The 18,492-nt window shown below is 47.9% G+C and overlaps 2 protein-coding genes across 16 annotated transcripts; one reads left to right on the top strand and one right to left on the bottom strand.

Moving 5' to 3' along the window:
- Window positions 1-433: 433 nt before the first annotated feature.
- LOC104059311 (uncharacterized) lies at window positions 434-16,755 on the bottom strand. Of its 14 annotated transcripts, none has more exons than XM_054063426.1 (21): window positions 16,652-16,701; window positions 14,716-14,798; window positions 14,326-14,414; window positions 13,770-13,803; window positions 12,728-12,842; window positions 11,852-11,980; window positions 11,480-11,596; window positions 10,244-10,362; window positions 9,961-10,062; window positions 8,875-9,001; window positions 7,658-7,859; window positions 6,824-6,968; window positions 4,930-5,115; window positions 4,435-4,499; window positions 4,094-4,181; window positions 3,721-3,790; window positions 2,954-3,173; window positions 2,624-2,714; window positions 2,198-2,311; window positions 1,693-1,811; window positions 435-960 (listed from the first exon to the last, which is right to left on the bottom strand). In XM_054063426.1, exons 5-21 carry the CDS (start codon window positions 12,812-12,814, stop codon window positions 839-841), a joined length of 2,103 nt encoding a protein of 700 aa, XP_053919401.1. In that variant the 5' UTR covers window positions 12,815-12,842; window positions 13,770-13,803; window positions 14,326-14,414; window positions 14,716-14,798; window positions 16,652-16,701; the 3' UTR covers window positions 435-838. The 14 variants fall into 14 exon arrangements, 11 of the variants coding, with proteins under 11 accessions (XP_053919393.1, XP_053919392.1, XP_053919401.1 ...); XM_054063422.1 differs by having other exon boundaries at window positions 12,728-13,558; XM_054063418.1 differs by lacking the exon at window positions 14,326-14,414 and having other exon boundaries at window positions 434-960; window positions 16,652-16,721.
- On the top strand, window positions 16,685-17,577 carry MTLN (mitoregulin). 2 transcript variants are annotated; one of them, XM_054063430.1, is made up of 2 exons: window positions 16,685-16,963; window positions 17,295-17,577. In XM_054063430.1, the coding sequence occupies exon 1, from the start codon at window positions 16,770-16,772 to the stop codon at window positions 16,944-16,946; it is 177 nt and encodes a 58-aa protein (XP_053919405.1). In that variant the 5' UTR covers window positions 16,685-16,769; the 3' UTR covers window positions 16,947-16,963; window positions 17,295-17,577. The 2 variants fall into 2 exon arrangements, with proteins under 2 accessions (XP_053919405.1, XP_053919404.1); XM_054063429.1 differs by having other exon boundaries at window positions 16,689-16,963; window positions 17,292-17,577.
- Window positions 17,578-18,492: the final 915 nt, after the last annotated feature.

Raw genomic sequence — 18,492 nt, forward strand, 5'->3', positions numbered from 1 at the left:
GATCATCAAACCCAACCATTCCTATCTGCCACTAAACCATGCCCCTGAGCACCTTGTCTACCCATCTTTTAAAAACCTTAAGGGATGGCGACTCAACCACCTCCCTGGGCAGCCTCTGCCAGTGCCCAATGACCCTTTCTGTGAAAAATTTTTTCCTGATATCCAGTCTGAACCTCTGCTGGTGCAGCTTGAGGCCATTCCCCCTTGTCTTGACCCCTGTCACTCAGGAAGAGAGCACCCTCCTCTCTACAACCTCCTTTTAAGTAGTTGCTGAGAGCAATGAGGTCTCCCCTCAGCCTCCTCAAGGCTAATTGGGATAAGCGCATGGGTCCCGGTGCCTGGCAGCACCGGTAAGGATACAACAGAGCACACCCAGCCCCCTCCCATCATTAACTCTGATAATCAAGTCATTTTTTCAGACTGCTGAATTCAATGCACTAAAGATGTTTAATTCAGCATACACTGGTCCATACATGCATATAAAAGTGCTGTAATACAAAATTCCAGTTACAAGAAGTATTTCATAACATACTGAATATGGCACCATTACTCGACTGGCACAGTCAGATACACTGATTGTCCCTCCGCTTTCCCATGAGGTTATTTCCAGTTTAAACCTTTATATAAGAGTTTACATGAGATAAAGCTCCTTTACATGACGAAGCTGTCATCGGCATCAGCTGCCCCTTCCTCTCTGCAACCTGGTCCTGATGTGCATGAGCAGTGGCCAAAAGCAGCCAGTTCCCCACATGCTCAAGACCCAGGCAGCTGGGAATCAGCTCCACCTCCTCAACTGCTGGTGGATTGCCCTCGTTACATAGCACACTCCAAAGTCAGATTACTGGGTACCATCAAGGGTAGGGGACAAGTTTAAGATCTCTTCAGCTGAAGGGCCTTCATCCTCAAGTGGTATCTCTGCCTCAAACATGCGCTGGAGCAGAGCATCAACTGTCCTGTACCCTGCAAGTGGCCAAAGAAAGAGTAACTGTAAGCATCCTTTCCTGCTTGTCAGCATAAGTTAAGTAGTGGCTACCTTAAATCAGCTCTTACTCAAAGGCTGCTCCCCCTGTTTTACACCAAACGGGTAAGAAAACAAATGCCTCAAATGACATTCCCTGGTGTTTTACCCCATATACTTTTAAGCACGGTGAGCGTCTGTAAAGAATAAGACCATTATTTTACTATTTTAAGCACTTCTATTTCCATGTCCTTCGGTGGACTTGCCATCCCAAGCAGCTACTGTGCTGAGAAGCACAAGACTGGAAACTGCTAAGGTACAGCAAGAAAGCCAGGAGAAAAAGTAAGCTAGCGGAAAAGAGCATATAGTCACCCCGTAATCCAAGCCAGGAGGAATGCAGAGTGCATACAGGAGGGAGAAAAGCAGAGAACGGGTTTCGTGGCAACAGCAGAACCTCAGCCACCAAAGCAGTGTCTTCACAGACTGGCTACTGCAGGCAAGCGTGTGCAGGGGGGTCTAGGTAGGAAAGAGGAAAAGGAGTCACTACAAAACTAGAAAACCAGCAAACAGCGTCCAGAGTTCTCAAAAAATCTCCAGCTGGGTTTTCGCTGCTTTTATAGCACAAAGGAAGCAGAAGCACTTAGCCGCTTCCCCAGAGACACAGCTACAATCTGGGACAGTTCAGAGTCATGACTCCTCAAACAAAACAATGCCCACACTAAGGCTGCACTTACGTTTGGAGGCAATTTTAAACAGCAGCCCTTTAGACTGCTGCTTTGTTCCACCTTCCCCCTCAAAGTCATGCTCATCTCTTTCCATGTTATCAAGGAGCTGTTCATCCTGGAGCTCATCCCTACACAAGAAGGACCAGAAGTTACTCCACGGGCAGCACATCCTACTGCAGGGGCCTACACGTACCCTGCAACAATGGATTCTCTGGGGCAGGGCAAGCAGCAGTCATGGTGTTAGTCTCCAGCATTTCCCCTGTCCTCTGGAGAGCATCCCTGGGGACTGGAAGAGCTCAGGAAGGCAGCCACAAAGCCAACACAAGAAGCCTTCTGCTATAACATCTAGACCATAGCTACATGGTCACGACAGATTAGCAAGAACTCTGTGACAAGGAAGAGGAGGCCCAATTCACTCCTCGGGACAGAGGGAGGCATTCTGCTGCAGTCTCACCAGTCCCCAGCCAGATATGCCAAGCCAGCCACATCCAGCACAACCCTTTTGGGATCTTACTCTTGAACTCCCATTCCCAGCTCCTGGATTTTCTGTTCAATGGCAGTTTCTACTTCACTCTTCTCTAGGGAATACTCCACAAAGAAAGCTTCCAGAATGAATGACACAAAGATGCTGAAAGAAATGAGGAGCAAAATTACAGAGCAACATTTTCTTACTGGTATCCCCCCTCCTTTTGGGCATCAACTACAGTCACTGTATTCCCAGGCTTATCTTTCAGCACTCCATCCCTTCCTCTGCTGGAGATGGGGAGCTCCAAGACCAAGCAGCACTCAGTGGAGTTAAGAACAGATGCAGCATATTCCTCCTACACATGTTCTGCCTGTTTAAGAGTCACACGTGTGACACTGTGACCATCGGGACAACTCTGGCAGGAAGCAGAGCCTCTCTTTCCCCCAAAATGGATGAGAGCAATGCAAAACTTACTTGACAATAATTATCACCATAACAATGTGGAAGGCAATGAAATACAGCTTCGCAGGCTGAACTGTCACATTGGCAAATCCATTGGCAAAAAGTATAATGCGGGTCAAGGGCAAGAGTTATAAAGGAGGGGAACATCTTGCTGTAAAGTAGTGCTGAGGGAAAAACCAGACAATACTGTCCAGCAGTGACCTGAACAAAGCCCTCTACAGGGAAGCATTTCGCTGTTGTCTGGCACTATGCACATGGGTGCATGCAAAACAAGGGGAAAAGCAGTGTCAGGTAAGAGCATGGATCACCACACTCTTGTTTGGACCTTCCACCAAAGGATATCATGCCACTGATTGACTACAGTGAGCTCCATCAGGACAATGAAGGATGATGCAAAGTTGTTGAAGTTGTTCTTGCAGTATTTCCCACGGGCAAACAGAGAATCCTTCAGAGCTGGGTTTCCACACTCCATGGCATGAGGAGCATTCACGTCTGCTGGGAAGAACTGGATTTTGCCTTGGAATAACTCCATGCCAATGATAGCAAATACACAGTACACAACCTGGGAAGAGAAATACCATTGCATGCTTCTCCAGTGAGCAGCAAGTTTAAAGTTTCAGCAGGTTTTCCAGTTTTTACAGACAGAGCAAACTCCTGAGGAGTGGGTTGGAACTCTTAAAGCCTGTGCTGCTCAAGGGTAATTACCAGGTGGGAATAATAAGCCAAGAACTACAGCTCAAAGATCAAAATTAAATATTCTCATATCATGAGAGCTTATTTTTAGGAAATTTGAGAAATGGGTTTCTCATTCAGTTTCTTGCCCAAATCACAGTTTGATTCCCTACAGTGTAAAATCCAGACTACACAGAAAATCCTCACTGCCCCACAGAGCAAAGGAGAATGTCCTGACCTCGCAACCAGCAGGAACCCCGCCCTTTGGCACACATTTACATGTGCCATGACCAAGAATCAGAATGGACACTTACAGTTCCAAAGGCCATCCATCCAGAGATTTGCATTTGTCCTCTTGAAAACAGCATAAGCATGAGACTTAAGACATAGTCCTGTAAAACTGGAGTGCTTTGAGCTAAGATATCAGGATTTCTTACCAGAGTCAGCCCACCGAATGTCAACATTGTTGGGACGATGTTGATCAGCGTATTCATGATGACCCGGAACCTACAGCAAATGATTCATGACAATACTTGCTGTGGGGAGGCTCCTTTAAAGCCCACGCTCGCTCATTGTCACACCCCATCCAGCACATGCCCCCCACACATGCCCCTATTTATGAGTAAATCCCCAGAGAGGCTGCGGCAACTGGGCTCATCTCAGTCACACTGGGACAAGGCCATGGGATGCTTTGTTCAGTGGCCACGCTCAGTCCAAAGCAGCCATGCAGAGCAGCTAGGGGCACTCCATCAGCCAGCCTCTGACACAGCCCCCACAAAAACTGCTTTCCTATCCCATTCTCTTCATTACCTTTTAAAGCTGTCAACTATTCTTATTAGCCTGAGGACTCTTAGGATGAATACAATGTCCAGGATCTGTTGGCTGTTGTACTTTGTAGCTGAGAAAGGGAAAAAGGTTTTGTTATGGAAAATAAGCAGAAAAGCATAGAGATAAAGCACATTCTTACACTTGTTACAAGTATGGCCTTGTTAGAAAAAAAAAATTAAAAAAAAGACTGAGTTAGTTCTCAGAAACTCTATAGGAAATTCACTGTCCTTTCTAAAAGCCTCCCAAGTCCAAGGTGATGCCAAAAGATGACTCAAGACCACCGAGTTTCCCAGTTGCATGCAGACTGCTTAAGCTGCACTTACTTGACTTCAGAGTGGTATTGAGTATCGTTGCAGTCAAGGCAGCAAAGATGATGAGGGTATCAAACCTAGCAGAAGGGAAGGCAGTGCTGTTAGATTTGTGGCAACAGAGAACAGGTGCTTAAGTTGCCACATAACACATGAAAGTAGTAACCCTTTTCCCTCGCATCTGTGCCAGGTACTCCTGCACCATCTCAAACTACTTGCAGAGTGGAAAGATGGGAAAGTTTTTTTTAGCAAAATGCTTTCCTCTGCCCAGCCACTATCTTTACATCCTGCAGAGTCACCTTTGACTGAGCTAGCAGCACAGGGCAGAGAACAGTAGTCTGCCAGAGCCAGGTTAGGCTAGTAAAGAGCAATGTGTCCTCCAAAACATATAATCATTTTAATTACACCTGAGTTCAACATCTCTCCAAGAGACTTTCAGTTCTCGAGAAGCCTAACAAAGATCCCATCACACTTCATACGATATTTAATACAAGCATTCAGCCCACTCACCAGTTCCAGAACTGATTTTTGCCAAAGAATGCCCTTGGTTCATAAGTGTACACTTTCAGGAGAATCTCAATTATATACAAAGCAAGGAAGACCCACTCTGCATAAGAAATATAGGGTGATTCTTCATCCAGAGCAATGAAGATAGCATTTATTAGAATGATCACATCGTAAGTCCAAACAAAACCCCTGCAAGAAGAAAAAAGATAAATCACTTTGCCACTCCCAAGAAGATAAAGGTTAGAGTTATTTCAGGAGTTTTGCCTCCTCTCTCAAACACTGCCATTTGGGTAAACTACCTTCACCTACCAGTTCTCCCCAAATTCAAGAGTTTAGGAAAGTTACTACAGAGTAAGTACAAACCTTCAAGGTACACCACTCCCAATGCTCTCAGTGCTAAACTAACTCTTAAGAGACTGACTGCAGCTGTTTCTAAGAAATCAAGCAGTAGCTCCCAAGCAGAAAGACTGGATGAGTAAAATAGAACACTACACCAAACTGGGAGCGGTGGCTGGTACACGAGACAGGTGTGCTGCATCAGAGGGACCTGTACAAAGAGGAATCCCACCATGCTCAAAGAGAAACGCAAAGGCCTGCCACTGGGAAGGAAATAACCTCAGGCACCAGTGCAGGCTGGGAGTCAACAAACTGGAGGTCAGCACTGCAGAGGAACTGAGGGGGTCTTGATTGTCAAGTTGAATATAAGCCAGCAATACACCCTGGTATACTGGTGAGGTTGCATTTGGAGTGCTGTGTCCAAAACTGGGCTCCCCAATATGAGACATGATCTTACTGGAGCAAGTGCAGAGGGTCACAAACACAATTAAAGGATAGGACAATCCGACACACTGCACATCGAGAGAGCTGGGATTGTTCAGCCCGAAGGGTAGAAGCACCAGGGGGATCTCAATATGTACCTATAAATGGGAAATTACAGAGAAGACGTAGCCAGACTCTCCTCAGTGATATCCAGTGAAAGCACAGGAGATAAGGGGCACAAGTTGAAATACTGAATTTTGATTTAAACAAAAATTTTTGTTTGTTTTTAAAACTGATGATGGTCAAACACTGGAACATGTCACAGAGCTCTGCCAGGGGAGGTTCAGGTTGGATATCAGAAAAAAATTCTTCACAGAAAGAGTCATTGGGCACTGGAACAGGCTGCCCAGGGAGGTGGTTGAGTCGCCTTCCCTGGAGGTGTTTAAGGAACGGGTGGATGAAGTGCTGAGGGGCATGGTTTAGGGAGTGTTAGGAATGGTTGGACTTGATGATCCAGTGGGTCCTTTCCAACCTGGTGATTCTGTGATATGTTATGGAGCCTCCAGCCCTGGAGATACTGAAATTCTAAGTAGACATAGCCCCAGGTACCCTATTCTGACTGATCTTGCTTTGAGCAGGGCTAGTACACTAGACCATCTCTAGATGTTCCTTCCAACCTCAGTAGTTTTGCAATTCTGGAAGACTCGGATGTGAAACAGAGCACTAGTAGCTCATAGTACCAACTTGCTAAGAGCTGATGAAGCAGCACAATGCAGCTTTACAGCAGAGACCACTGATGTACGATCACCTTTAAGAGGAGCATTTACTCTGGTCCTTCAAGGCAGGCCATAAAGCACTTCTTGCTTTCAGGAATACACATTTACACTCAGCACCTATAGAAGGTCTGAACAAATGGGACTTGAAGTAGTACATACTAACCATTAGCCAAGGCTAGTTTCTCTGCACCTCTGCGGGTAGGCTAAGAGCAGAGTTGGTCCGCAGAATATTTAGAACCAAACTCCGCAGTGCTTGCCTAAATGCAGTTTGCACTTCACAGTAGGACACCCAGATGACCATTTGCTCACAGTACCACCACTTCGAACGATAAGAGCCATTCGCTTCCCCAGTAAAAGCTTACCTATGCCTAACCATGCTGCGCAGGAACTGACTCGCTGCTGACTTGTACACACGAGGCATCCATTGCCCCAGTGGATGGCTGCGTATTTTCAGGGTAATCACCTGGATGTTGAGGAGATCTGCCAGTTGTACAAACGACTTCTTGTCTGCAGTAGGGGAGAGCACTCCACATCAGCATGCTATCATTAAAAGTAGATGACACCTGGCAAATACAAACCTATACACACACAAGTTGCGGCAATCTGGACTCAATACCTGTTCACTGCAGCAGGCAAAGCACATGCCCTAAGTGGTACTCAACACAGAACAGGCTGAACTCTGTACTTAAGCAGCTCCTCTGCCCCATTCCTGGGGGACTGGCTCAAGCCACAGGCCAACAACCAGCACAAACCTTTAATGATCAGGATGGGCAAGATCTAGCATGAAGAGACTGACTCATCCCTCCTGATATCCTGTCTCCAGCAGGAGCAGAGCAAGAGGCTCCAGAGGACCGTGTGGGAAGCCACATTGCTCAGAGGAACCTGATAACAAGGGAGGCTTTCCTCATCCTGTGCTGTGAACAGGAGGTCTCATTCTCCATGTCAAGATTGTCCTGATGTCAAATGGCCATGAAGAGTCACCCACAGCATACATGACATGGGCTACAGCATAGGCAGACAGAAAAACCTTTCAGGACTTCAGCAATCTGGAAGGAAGCAGGAAGAGGGGCCTGGAGTCCCTCTGGGTCCACTACAAACCACAAGTCCCAGTGCCAAAACCCTTGAAGCCTCAGGCACCTGATCCTGGGGGGGGCTCCTCCCCAATCCCTTAACCACAGCAAGGCCCCGCTGCTCACCTATGAAACCCTTCTGCTCATCATCAGATATGTGTAGCAGCAGTTCTCGGTGGGAGTTGCTGATATCAGGAGCCACCAACTTGACAAGCTGCTTCCACTGTGCTTCTCGAACCACAAACTGTGCTCCCTCCTCTTCCTTCAGGAGGTTGAAGGCCTCTATCATCTTGTGGCGCTTCATGTAAGCAAGCTTACGGATCTCATTCTAGAGAGAGTATCAGGATTCAGGCAGCTTCAGTTACCCTTGCCCCTCCTTTGTTTTTTTCATGGCACAGAGATGCAAGAACAGACTTGGAAGAACACATTTGGAGAGATTAGTCCAGCACAGTCAATGGGGTCACAAGAAATGCAATTTAACAGGCAACCACAGGTCTTCTGCACAGCACTCTGAAAGGTTCACTAGACTGTTTGCTGCTGGGAGATGCATTGAAAAACCGGAAGAAGAGACAAAGGATAGCGTCTAACAGGAAGGAGATGGGGGGGTATCTTTTAAAGATCACAGGATCTGCATGCCCACAGGCCAGAGAAGCAAAGTGGATGTGTCAACACATGCTTCCCATCCATAAGTGAATAATGCTGAGATCAGGGGTGGAGATCCTCTTCTGCACACGATTACAAGCAGGCTAAAAAAACCCTACACCCTCAGGAGACCAACACCTTTGGGAAGACAACAGACTGCTTACTGAGAAAGAACCAACCACCTCGTGGGAGCACACAACAGTTTCTGGCTTCCACACTTCGATTACAAGTACCGAACTGCATCTACTCGGTCTGAGTGGACAAAGCAGGAGTTCCAATTTACTTAGACAACCTTTTAAGTCTCCTTTACTTTTAGAGCACATGCAGTGACAGCAGAAGCATGCTGTGTATTTACAGCCAACTAAAAACAGCCTCCTGCACAGAGACAGGGCTTTTGAGCCAGGACAAAGACTGGCAGTAACAACGTAGAGCCACGTGTCTCCTATCTATTGCAACTTCTTGGGTCCACAGCAGTATAGAGTATTTAATTGTTAACTGCTAAAAGCAAAATTCACAATAATCCCCATGATATGAGAGGTGGGCCTGTGCTTGTTCCTTGCAGAGCATCATCAGAGGCAGGAAGCTGTAGCCCCTTCTCCACGTTTTCCAGAAGCGGAAGCTTTCCAAGGGAAGGACTTCCTTACAAGGTTATACAGAACAAAATGCAGTTACTGATCACCATTCACCCCTCTAAATATTACCTTCAGGTGTTTTTTGTAGTTGTTGTACACAACAGCCAGGAAGAGTGACATGAAGATGTAAGTGTTGACAATGACAAAGGCAATGAAGAAGAGGGCATACCATGAGCTGAAGTCAAATGCTGGCATCCTAGAGAAGGGGAGAGAGATTGCCACTTGCTGAACAGATTAGAGAAAAACAAGAGAAACCACAAGAAAAGTCTTCCAGGTGGAGTCCAAAGTACTGCTTTGGACAGCCAGATCAAACTCGCCAGACCCAAACTATGCGAAAAAAAAAACCTGTGCATTAGTTCAGTTACAGAATAGTTTTCTTCCACAAGGTTTTCATCGTAGTTTATCAGTCCCCGACTGAAGGAATGCACGAGAGAAAGCACAGATATTAAGCTTCAGCCAGCGTGGCTCGGTTTAAGTGCAGAGACTTAAGTTGAGGTCTCAGTCATAAACTGAGAGATATTGGCTTCACAAACCCTCCACACACTCAGACCTCTCATTCCACTTACTCTAGAAGGACAAATTGCATTTCTCAGTCTAAATGCCCAGGGGCCCTGTAACATCTCAGTTCTGCTCTGTACACCTCCAGCACAGAGACAAGTGCGCCATTCCTGCCTGATGGCAGCTTCACAGTACAAACCAAAATGGGAATACAGTTAGAACAAATGAGGGTGGAAAGACTAATCCTCACAAGTTTAACACAGCTGTGCAAATTAAAGTCTGCATAAAAAGTCCCGCAAATATGACAAGAGAAAACATCAGATGATCACCGTTCCTTTTCAGTAAAGGGTTTTAATCAGAGTGTGTGTGTTTCTCCCTCACGTCTAAGTCCTCACCAGCTACTAGGTCATTTGGAAAGCTGTATTTTTAACCATCTTTTGGAAAAGCCTTTCTAACCTCAGATTCTGTTTCAGAGCCATTTAAAAAACAGATGGCTGACAATTTATGAAGTCCCTGCAGGCTGGAAAAGTAAAAGCCCTGTTGCCACTCTGAAATACTTTGTTGTGCAAAATACAGTATTGTTCTAATCAGAGATTCTGCCACTAGGAGCAGGACATCAGCATTCACAACAGAAAACTGCAAGCTCAGCATACATACATGACATCTGGGCTGTTTGCTGTCGTCACCAGCACGTAGAGGTCAAACACAATCTCTAGATAGTTTCTGAAATATGGCAAGCCTTCAGCTGTCTGGAGATTCCTAAGAGGAAACAGACAATCTAGAGTTAAGCACAGAGATCACATATCCCACTACAGGAACTGCACCTCTCAGCAGTGCTTGTATTCACTATTAATTGTTTGGAGTTGCCAGATTCCATCCTGCCTGAAAGCATCACACTCATTTTTCCCCACCCAACTCTGAGAAAAAGAAGTATTCACACCTCTCACCAAACAGCTTCAAGGCCATGAGGGAGAACATGAGAAGGCTAAACATGAAGAGCAAGAAGACATAGGTGATCTCTGGCAGCGTGTTGCGGATGCTGCGGAAGGCTCTCCGAATCTGCCAGAAAGAAGGCAAACATTTAGAGGCAAGGTGGTATCTGTTTCTCCCCTCACTATCCCATCCAGATCAAACACCTACAGAGGAACAGGCAAGCAAAGTGGGGCACAGGTACTCTCCTGTCACCTGGCAGGAGAGATTCTGACCCAGATATGCTAGCTCTGTTCTGCTAAGTCCTGTGCAAGAGTACCAGGCCTTTCGCCCTCGTTCCCCAGTGCAGATGTTAGGACAGACTTTATCTACATATCATCACAAAGTCAGCTGGCCAGGGGACAGAGGGCCCTGTGGCACCACTGAGATACTCTTGCTCCCAAGGACTGCTCAGGGACAGAAGCCCATCACATCAGGCCACATAACACATGCTCTGAGCCTGAAAGTTCAATTGCTCCCTCCCCCCCAGGCCTCAACATCACAGTGGTTTATTCATTCATAAGTCCAGACCAGACAGTCTTGGGCAGCAGGACAAAGATCTCCCTGTGACAAGAAGAACCAGAGTCCAAATCACCCATCTGGACTACAGGTTCAGTTTCTGAGAACAGTGTGACACTTGTGCTTGTTTGCTTAGAAGAATTCCAGAAATAAGTAACCTGGCCCCTTACCCAGGGAGAAAACGTTCTCAAGCACAGTTCTGCTTGTGTTCACACCTCCTAAGCACAGCATCTAACTCTGGTTGCAAAGGGAGGCTGTTCCTCCAAACAGGCTGAAAGAAACAGCCCATGGGCTGACCTTACAAGAAATGTTCTCTCTTCTCCAGGAAGTCTTACACTTTGTTAAGTATGCTCTTCCGTAAGTCATCACAGCGTCTTCTTGTCGAGAAACACTGGTTCCAGCCCCAAGCCCACTCAGGGCTCTGGAAAGCAATAACCCAGCCCTACAGGTACAGGGAGAAGCCTTCTGGGACTTTGCACAGAAACCCAAGCAGCACCAGTACTATCGCACCCTTTTCTCCATCTCAATTCAGGCCGCCTCCAAGAGACACCTTCACTCAGAGGAACACAAATTCCACCATTTCTGTCCCAAATCCTTTCTACTAAATCCCCTGGATCTCAGAAAGAACATCACTGTCCAGAAATGGAACCCTTCACCTGGACTACATCCCACCAGATCTCTTCCTTACCTGGCGACTCTCTGCAAAGTTGATCAGGAAGATGGGCCTCACAATTCTTGACCATCGAATGCTCCTCACATTGTACATCCTGAGGACCCCATATATGGCCAAGTCTGTTAGTGATAACTGCAGCAGAAAGAAGGAAAATTCTCAGAAGCAACACTGGAAATGTCTCTAGATGGTGAAGATAACACAGCTAGCTGATACAAAGAACGCACACACAACAGTTCTGTGAGAATAAGCCCATCTGTTGGCTGATCTGGCCATGGCTTTTGTAGAGTCCTTGTACATCAGATCTATGTTACCAGAAAAGAAACAGGAAAAAAAGTCACCTCCACAATAGCCACATCAACCTTGGATGCTCTTCTAGGTCTAACTCACCAGGATTGCAACCATGATGCAGATGTTCTTAGTATCCTTCCAGAACACATCGCGAAGGGTGACTTTTGCATAATGTGTCAGTCGGCCAAAGAACACCAAAAGGCACAACACCTCGACCAGAGAAGTGACCTGCAGAAAGAGAAGGGGTCCAAGTCAGGCCAACTAAGAGCAGCGCTAGCCCTCTTCTTCACAGATGAGGGGGCTTTGAGCAACCTGATCCAGTGTAAAGTGTCCTTGTCCATGGCAGGGAAATTGGAACTGGCTGATCTTGAAGGTCCCTTCCAACCTAAACCATTCTACGATTCAGGCTGGAGAAAAATCAGGCAGAGCCAGTAAAATTTTTCCAGTGAGTTTGGTGTCTGCTCTTTTACAGGTTCACGTATCTGGCACTGAGCAATAGTTTAAGGCTTCGTTTTGTGAAATTCCCTGCCACAATCAGGTTAAAGCCAGTAAATTTGTATTTGCTTAGGATTCGAGGTGCACATCTCTCACAAGCACACCCAGAGCAGAACAAATAAAGGCTGTAGAAAAATCAGTCCTAAGGGCAACACTCAACCTTGCTTTCAGAGATGATGACTGCATTTGTGTCATATAGAAGGCTGGAATTGCTCTCAGAAATGCTGAAAAGCAACATGACTTGGTTCACAGTCACATCAGCCATTGCTGATGCCCACGACGGCTCCCAGAGCCCCTGTTTAGCTCCTACGCCCATTTTTTTTGTCCTCGTTTCACTAGATCAAAGACAACAGAAAAAAGATCAGTAGTAATTATCTCTTGACATCTTGTCAACTTGTTTCAAGTGAGAAATCCTCACTTGCTCCACTGAGCACCACAACAGTAGTAGCATTACTGTTTCAACACTGCCTGGAAACTTACCAGGAAGGGGAGTGGATACACAGCAGGTTCTTCAAACACCGCAAGCGACAGGTTAAGAAAGATGAAGAAGTAGGTAGCTGTTCGCATAATCCAGTGATTATAGAGATAATAAAGCCTGCAGAAAGAAGGCAGTGGCACCATAAATAAAGGCTTCAGTGCACATACCCATGGGCTCACCAAATCCATCATGAAAGAACAGCATGTGCTGTCCCAAACCACCAGGGAGGAAGAAGGGTAACAGCACAATTCTTGCCAGCCAGGGATTTGACATTTTGTTTCCTGGCCGTTCTTATAACCTTAGCTGATGGACACTGTACTCCCTTTAAGGGAGTAAAAAGCCCAGAAGGGTGGAACACAGACATTCTTCAGTTTAGTTTAAAACTGCAACATATAGATTTTCTAAAGCTTCTTCCTTTTGTAATTACCCTGTTCCTTAATTTGAGTGCAAATTTCTGCTAATCTCAGTTATCCACGCAACACACAAACTGAGTCTGATTAGGTATCTGACATCCTTTATTTGCAGGTTAAAAAGTAAAGAGGTAAGAAAAGCCACCACAGAGAAGTACAGAGTTGCACAGTAAACTGTTTTCTATATAGAGCTTAAGCAGTATTCTGTCCTCTATGGCAGAAAAATCTCTGGTGAATGCTAGTAATAACCATGAACACATCCAACTCTGAGTCTCCCACGGGAGGTTTCACACAATGGCACGCAACAGTGGCTCCTCCAGGGAGATGTGGAGCAGATCTGCAGACCGGTTTCTCTGCCAATGAAAAAGCTGCCAACGCTGCCAAAGAGTCATCTCATCTGCCCAATAAACACCTGCAAAAGGGCTACAGGGCAGATGATTATAAAGATGACACGATATTATGCCCTTAACAACAAGGCATAACCCCTGCCTTGCTCATTTCTATTACGCTGTTTATGCTAAGCATACTTGGGCGGGACAAAGCTATAGGCACACAGCCTATTTCTTCAAAGCAGACAGACATCAGAGCTACACAACAAGCACAAAGACTTTGTAAGGGACATAATTAATCATACCTGTGTATCCAAGATGACCAAGAAACTTCATTCGCTAAGGCATGAGAAATAAGGAAGAGGGAAGGAAAGGTTTTGTGGAGAGCACTATAGGAGCCATTAATGCCCACAGTCTGTTGTATTGCCTCTCCCTTCTACAGGAGCCACTTTCTCTCAGGTTTTACATATGGAAATAGTTAACCTAAAGCAATCCAAGCCTGACAGAAAAGTCAACTCTCTGACCAAAGCTGCTCAGCCTCTTACCAGCAGCTAAAAGGGAAAAGTCACCGTTGCAGGCAAAATGGTCCTGACTCAGGCAATTTCACTTCTCACCAATTTACACAGGCTTTTAATTACTCCCACCCCTCGCAGCTACCACCTTTTGAGACACAGTTGAGCAGAGTTGCCACACACTGCTTTGATTAGCTGAAGTTTTGGTGTGTGGTGGGTTAGCATCACCCACTGCCAAGGCAACTGGTAACAGCCATGGCCACCTGGCACAGGGCTGTTCTCCCACACAGGCCAGCTGTGTGGCCCCCTGCTGCCGCTTACACCCAACACGGCCACACTCCAGCACTACCTTCCTCACAGGCAAGAGGTGACCAAGCTTTCCATGCTCTTCATCCCCACAGAGTGCTACAGCTTCCATCTTTATTTAATTTTTTTTTCCTGCAGCAAAAAACAAGTTTTTATTTCCTTTCCCACCCTCAACATGTAGACATACAGAGCCCCATTCAACACAGACATTTCAGCTTAAATCCAGTTCTTTGCAGCCCACCCACCCAAGCACCCAGCCAGCAAACCCAAGGTCTCCAGCCTTTTTTGGCTGTTACTTTTTGGACACCCTGTGGTTGGTTCTCTCCATCCCAGCTTGAGTGCCCTATAGCACCGCACACCACCGAAGAGACCAGCACAGCGCCCTGCTCCAGTACAATGGCATAGGTGTTTGTGGGGACACAGACCTCCTTACCTGACTGCCTCCGGGGAGGTCTTAAAAGGAATATTTCTGTTGTACTGTGCATCGGAGACAAACACTGCTGCCAACAGGAGATTCTGTGGAAAGAATATAGATGTCTAGCCAGTAGGTGTGGGGCTTGAAGCAGATAATTAAAGGAGGTCCCATTCATCACATACAGGGTCCAACACAAAAAAGACCCAAGACTGTGCCTATAACTCCCTTTATTTAACAAATTAGGACAATGAACTATGATCACCTTCAAAATAGTTCCCTTCTGAGTTGACACACAGCTGCATACAATGCTGCTAATGTTCAAAGCAAATCCAGATCATTTTCTGAAAGACTGTTGAGAATCTCCACCGATTTTGCTTTCATACCTTCTACCAACAAACAATGGGATCCTTTGAGCACCAACTTGACCTTTGGGAAAAGGGAGCCAGGTCTGGCAAATATGGTAGGTGCTCAAGAGCAATGTTGTTATTAGCTAAAATCTCCTTCACAGACAAAGTGCTGTGGGCTGGCACATTGTCTTGATGTTAACTCGATGTTCACTTCTGCACACCAAGATTTTCTGACCAAGGATAAGAAAACACCTCTATTTGAACAAGCATTCACTTGTACTGATCAAAACAATCGAGCTTGTTTCATTGCGACAGGATAGAAAAAAAATTCTATAACCATCTCTGCCTCTCCTCTTCCACTGCTGGGTCTCTGTTCCAGCCTCATAGATAGCAGTGAGAAGTGGTACGAGAGATGCTTTGGCTTAGCATGCCCACATCCGTCTTCTCCTAGACGGGACCCATCACCCACCCAGTACTGCAGGACCCCCATTCCGTATCGTAGGACCCCTGTTCTCTGTGCTGGGATCCCCATTCCCACAGTAAGAAGTGGTACAAGGGATGCTGCAGCTTCAAACACCCACATTCCTCTTGTCCTAGATAGGACCCATCACCCACCCAGTACTGAAGGACCCCCATCCCGTGCTGCGGGACTCCTGTTCCCCATGCTCAGACTCCCACTCCCACAGTGAAAAGTGGTATGAGGGATGCTGCAGCTTCACAAGCACACATTCCTCTTGTCCTAGACAGTACTCAATATCCACCTAGGGCTGCAGGACCCTTGTCCTGTGCTGCACAATGGCCATTCCCCACAGCAGGACCCTTGTTCCCATAGTGAGAAATGGTATGAGGGATGCTGCGGCTTCGCATGCCCACATCCCTCTTCTCCAAGATAGAACCCATCATCCACCCAATGCCACAGGACCCCTGTCCTGTGCCACAGGACCTCCATTTCCCACAGCAGAACCCCCGTCCTGTGCTGAGATGCCTGTTCCCCACACTGGGACCCCCATTCCTGCAGTGAGCAGTAGTATGAGGGATGCTGCAGCTTCACACACCCACATCCTTCTTCTCCTATCAGGACCCATCACCCACCCAGTGCTGCAGGACCCCCATTCCGTGCCGTGGGACCCCCATTTCCCACAATGGGATCCCCATCCTCGCCCTGCGAAGTAGTACGAGGGATGCTGTGGCTTCACACGCCCACATCCCTATTCTCCTAGACAGGACCCATCACCCATGCAGTGCTGCGGGACCCCTATTCCGTGCCATAGGACCTCCGTTCTCCACGCTGGGACTCCCATCCTGCCCCACAGGACTCCCGTTCCCCACGCTGGGGCCCCCATTCCTATAGTGAGAAGTGGTATGAGGGATGCCCTGGCTTCGCACGCCCACATCCCGCTTCTCCTAGACAGGACCCATTACCCACCCAGCACCGCGGGACCCCAGTCCTGTGCTGCACGGCGCTCGTTCCCCGCACCGGGACCCCCGTCCTGCGCTGCAAAGATGCCCATTCCCCACACCAGGACCCCCAGTGCCGCGGGATCCTCGTCCCGTGCCGCTCGACGCTCGCTCCCCATAGCGGGACCCCGTCCCCCCCTCCCCACTACCTGCGCCGCCGCCGCCTCGGCCATGGCTGGACAGCCGCTGCGCCCCCGCCGCTGCCACCGCCTTTAAGGGAGCGGCCCCGCCCCGGGGCGGGGGAGGCGGCGCGGAACAGCGGCGGGAATGGGGCTGGAGGCGCTGGGCCCGCGGGCCGTGCGCTGGGCGCTGCTGGCCGCCTTCGCCGCGGGGGTGGCGGTGGGCTGGCAGGCGAACCGCGCCCGGAGGCGCTTTCTCCGGTGGCGGCAGCAGCGCCTCCAGCAGCGCCTCGACGCCGCCCGGGAGAAGCTGGAAGCGGCCTGACACCAGGAGAGGTCCCGGTGCGTCCACTGGCTCCCTCCATGCCTTCGCCGTGGGTCCGGGATCCCTCCGTGCCCTCGCCGTGGGTTCGGGATCGCGGCTCCCTCCGTGCCCTCGCCGTGGGTTCGGGATCGCGGCTCCCTCCGTGCCCTCGCCGTGGGTTCGGGATCGCGGCTCCCTCCGTGCCCTCGCCGTGGGTTCGGGATCGCGGCTCCCTCCGTGCCCTCGCCGTGGGTTCGGGATCGCGGCTCCCTCCGTGCCCTCACCGTGGGTCCGGGATCCCGGCTCCTTCCCTGCCCTCACCGTGGATCCCAGAGCTTGACACAACCTACCCGTTGTCTCCTCCAGCAGCTTCGCCTTGGTGGATGCAGTGGGAGCAGGACCAGGATTCACCCCACACTGTCGTTGGAGCTGGTGAAATCTTTCTCAAAACGCTGCTGGAAAAGGACAGTATCCCTAGGATGCCACAGTGTCGGTTGTCCTTCGGAAGACAAGATCCTGAACTGCAACAGGCTGCCTTAAGGAAACACTGAGAACAGAGGAACAGTGACAGCAAATGTATTTCCATATTCCAACAGGTTTTATGTATTTGTCTGAGCTCTTAAGTGCTGCTGCTGCATTAAACTAGGGAAAACCACAACACAATGGTCCTGAATGTGTTTATTTCTCCAATACGTGCAGACAGTCCTTATGGGTGCTCGTAGCATAGTAAAGTACGCATGTGAAAAAGCAATTAAGTGGTGAAATAGCTGCACGTGTTGGCAGGATGAATGAGCAAACCAGTTGAAGCGTGCTCATGCTTTGAGCTCTGAATTTCCTCTTCTGCTTTGAATGAGGAACTGCGGAGTGGCTGTGGAGGGTTCCTTCTTCCCCTCCTATCACTAGTGAATTCCAGAAGAGCATTTTCTTGAGACTGAGAGAATGGGGTGTTCCTGCTTTGCACAGAGAATTTACTGTGTAGAGTGCTGGTTTTCAACTATATTACTCAACTGTAAAATTTTTAAAGATTTCAAGGGGTAAAATACTCTCCAGTGCCTCTGAAGACCAGGAAATGCTGACTCGTGGCAGGTTAAGTAGTTCTGTAGCTTTTTTGTAAAAAGAAGGTTTCAGACCTCTAGATGTTCCTTTAATGAGAATGCTGGGGTGTGCCCTACTGTAGGGTATCCTGCGCCTGCAATCAGCAGAACTGGTGTTCACTGAAGCTTTTGTTTCAAACCACATCTGCTCGGTTCAGGTCGTACCTGCTTTAACAGTGAAGCATTGGTACTTTTTCATGTTGTTTCTTTCGATGCTTGTAACCTCAAGACAGTCAGATGGCAAGAAACAGGGGTGACCATGCCGATGCCACATAGTGGCCTTGTCTGCCTATGGATGCCATTTTATCAGGGTGAGAGGAGCAACTACCAGTGCACATTTTCCAGCACAGAGATCATAGAATCATTTGCTTGGAAAAGGCCTTTGAGACCATAGAGTCCAACCATACCTGTCCACCACTAAACCATATCCCTGAGCACCTGGTCTACCTTTCTTTTAATACTTTTAATACAGG

Source organism: Cuculus canorus, chromosome 3 (genome assembly GCF_017976375.1).
Source record: "Cuculus canorus isolate bCucCan1 chromosome 3, bCucCan1.pri, whole genome shotgun sequence".
NCBI lineage: Eukaryota > Metazoa > Chordata > Aves > Cuculiformes > Cuculidae > Cuculus > Cuculus canorus.

Coding starts and splice junctions, on each gene's coding strand:
- LOC104059311 (XM_054063417.1), bottom strand. CDS start 16,675: ATGGCCGAGGCGGCGGCGGCGCAG. Junction 6,969..7,657: donor TGAGCAGAAGGGTTTCATAG/GTGAGCAGCGGG, acceptor CCCCTACTGCAG/ACAAGAAGTCGTTTGTACAA. Junction 4,182..4,434: donor CAATACCACTCTGAAGTCAA/GTAAGTGCAGCT, acceptor TCCCTTTCTCAG/CTACAAAGTACAACAGCCAA.
- MTLN (XM_054063430.1), top strand. CDS start 16,770: ATGGGGCTGGAGGCGCTGGGCCCGCGGGCCGTGCGCTGGGCGCTGCTG.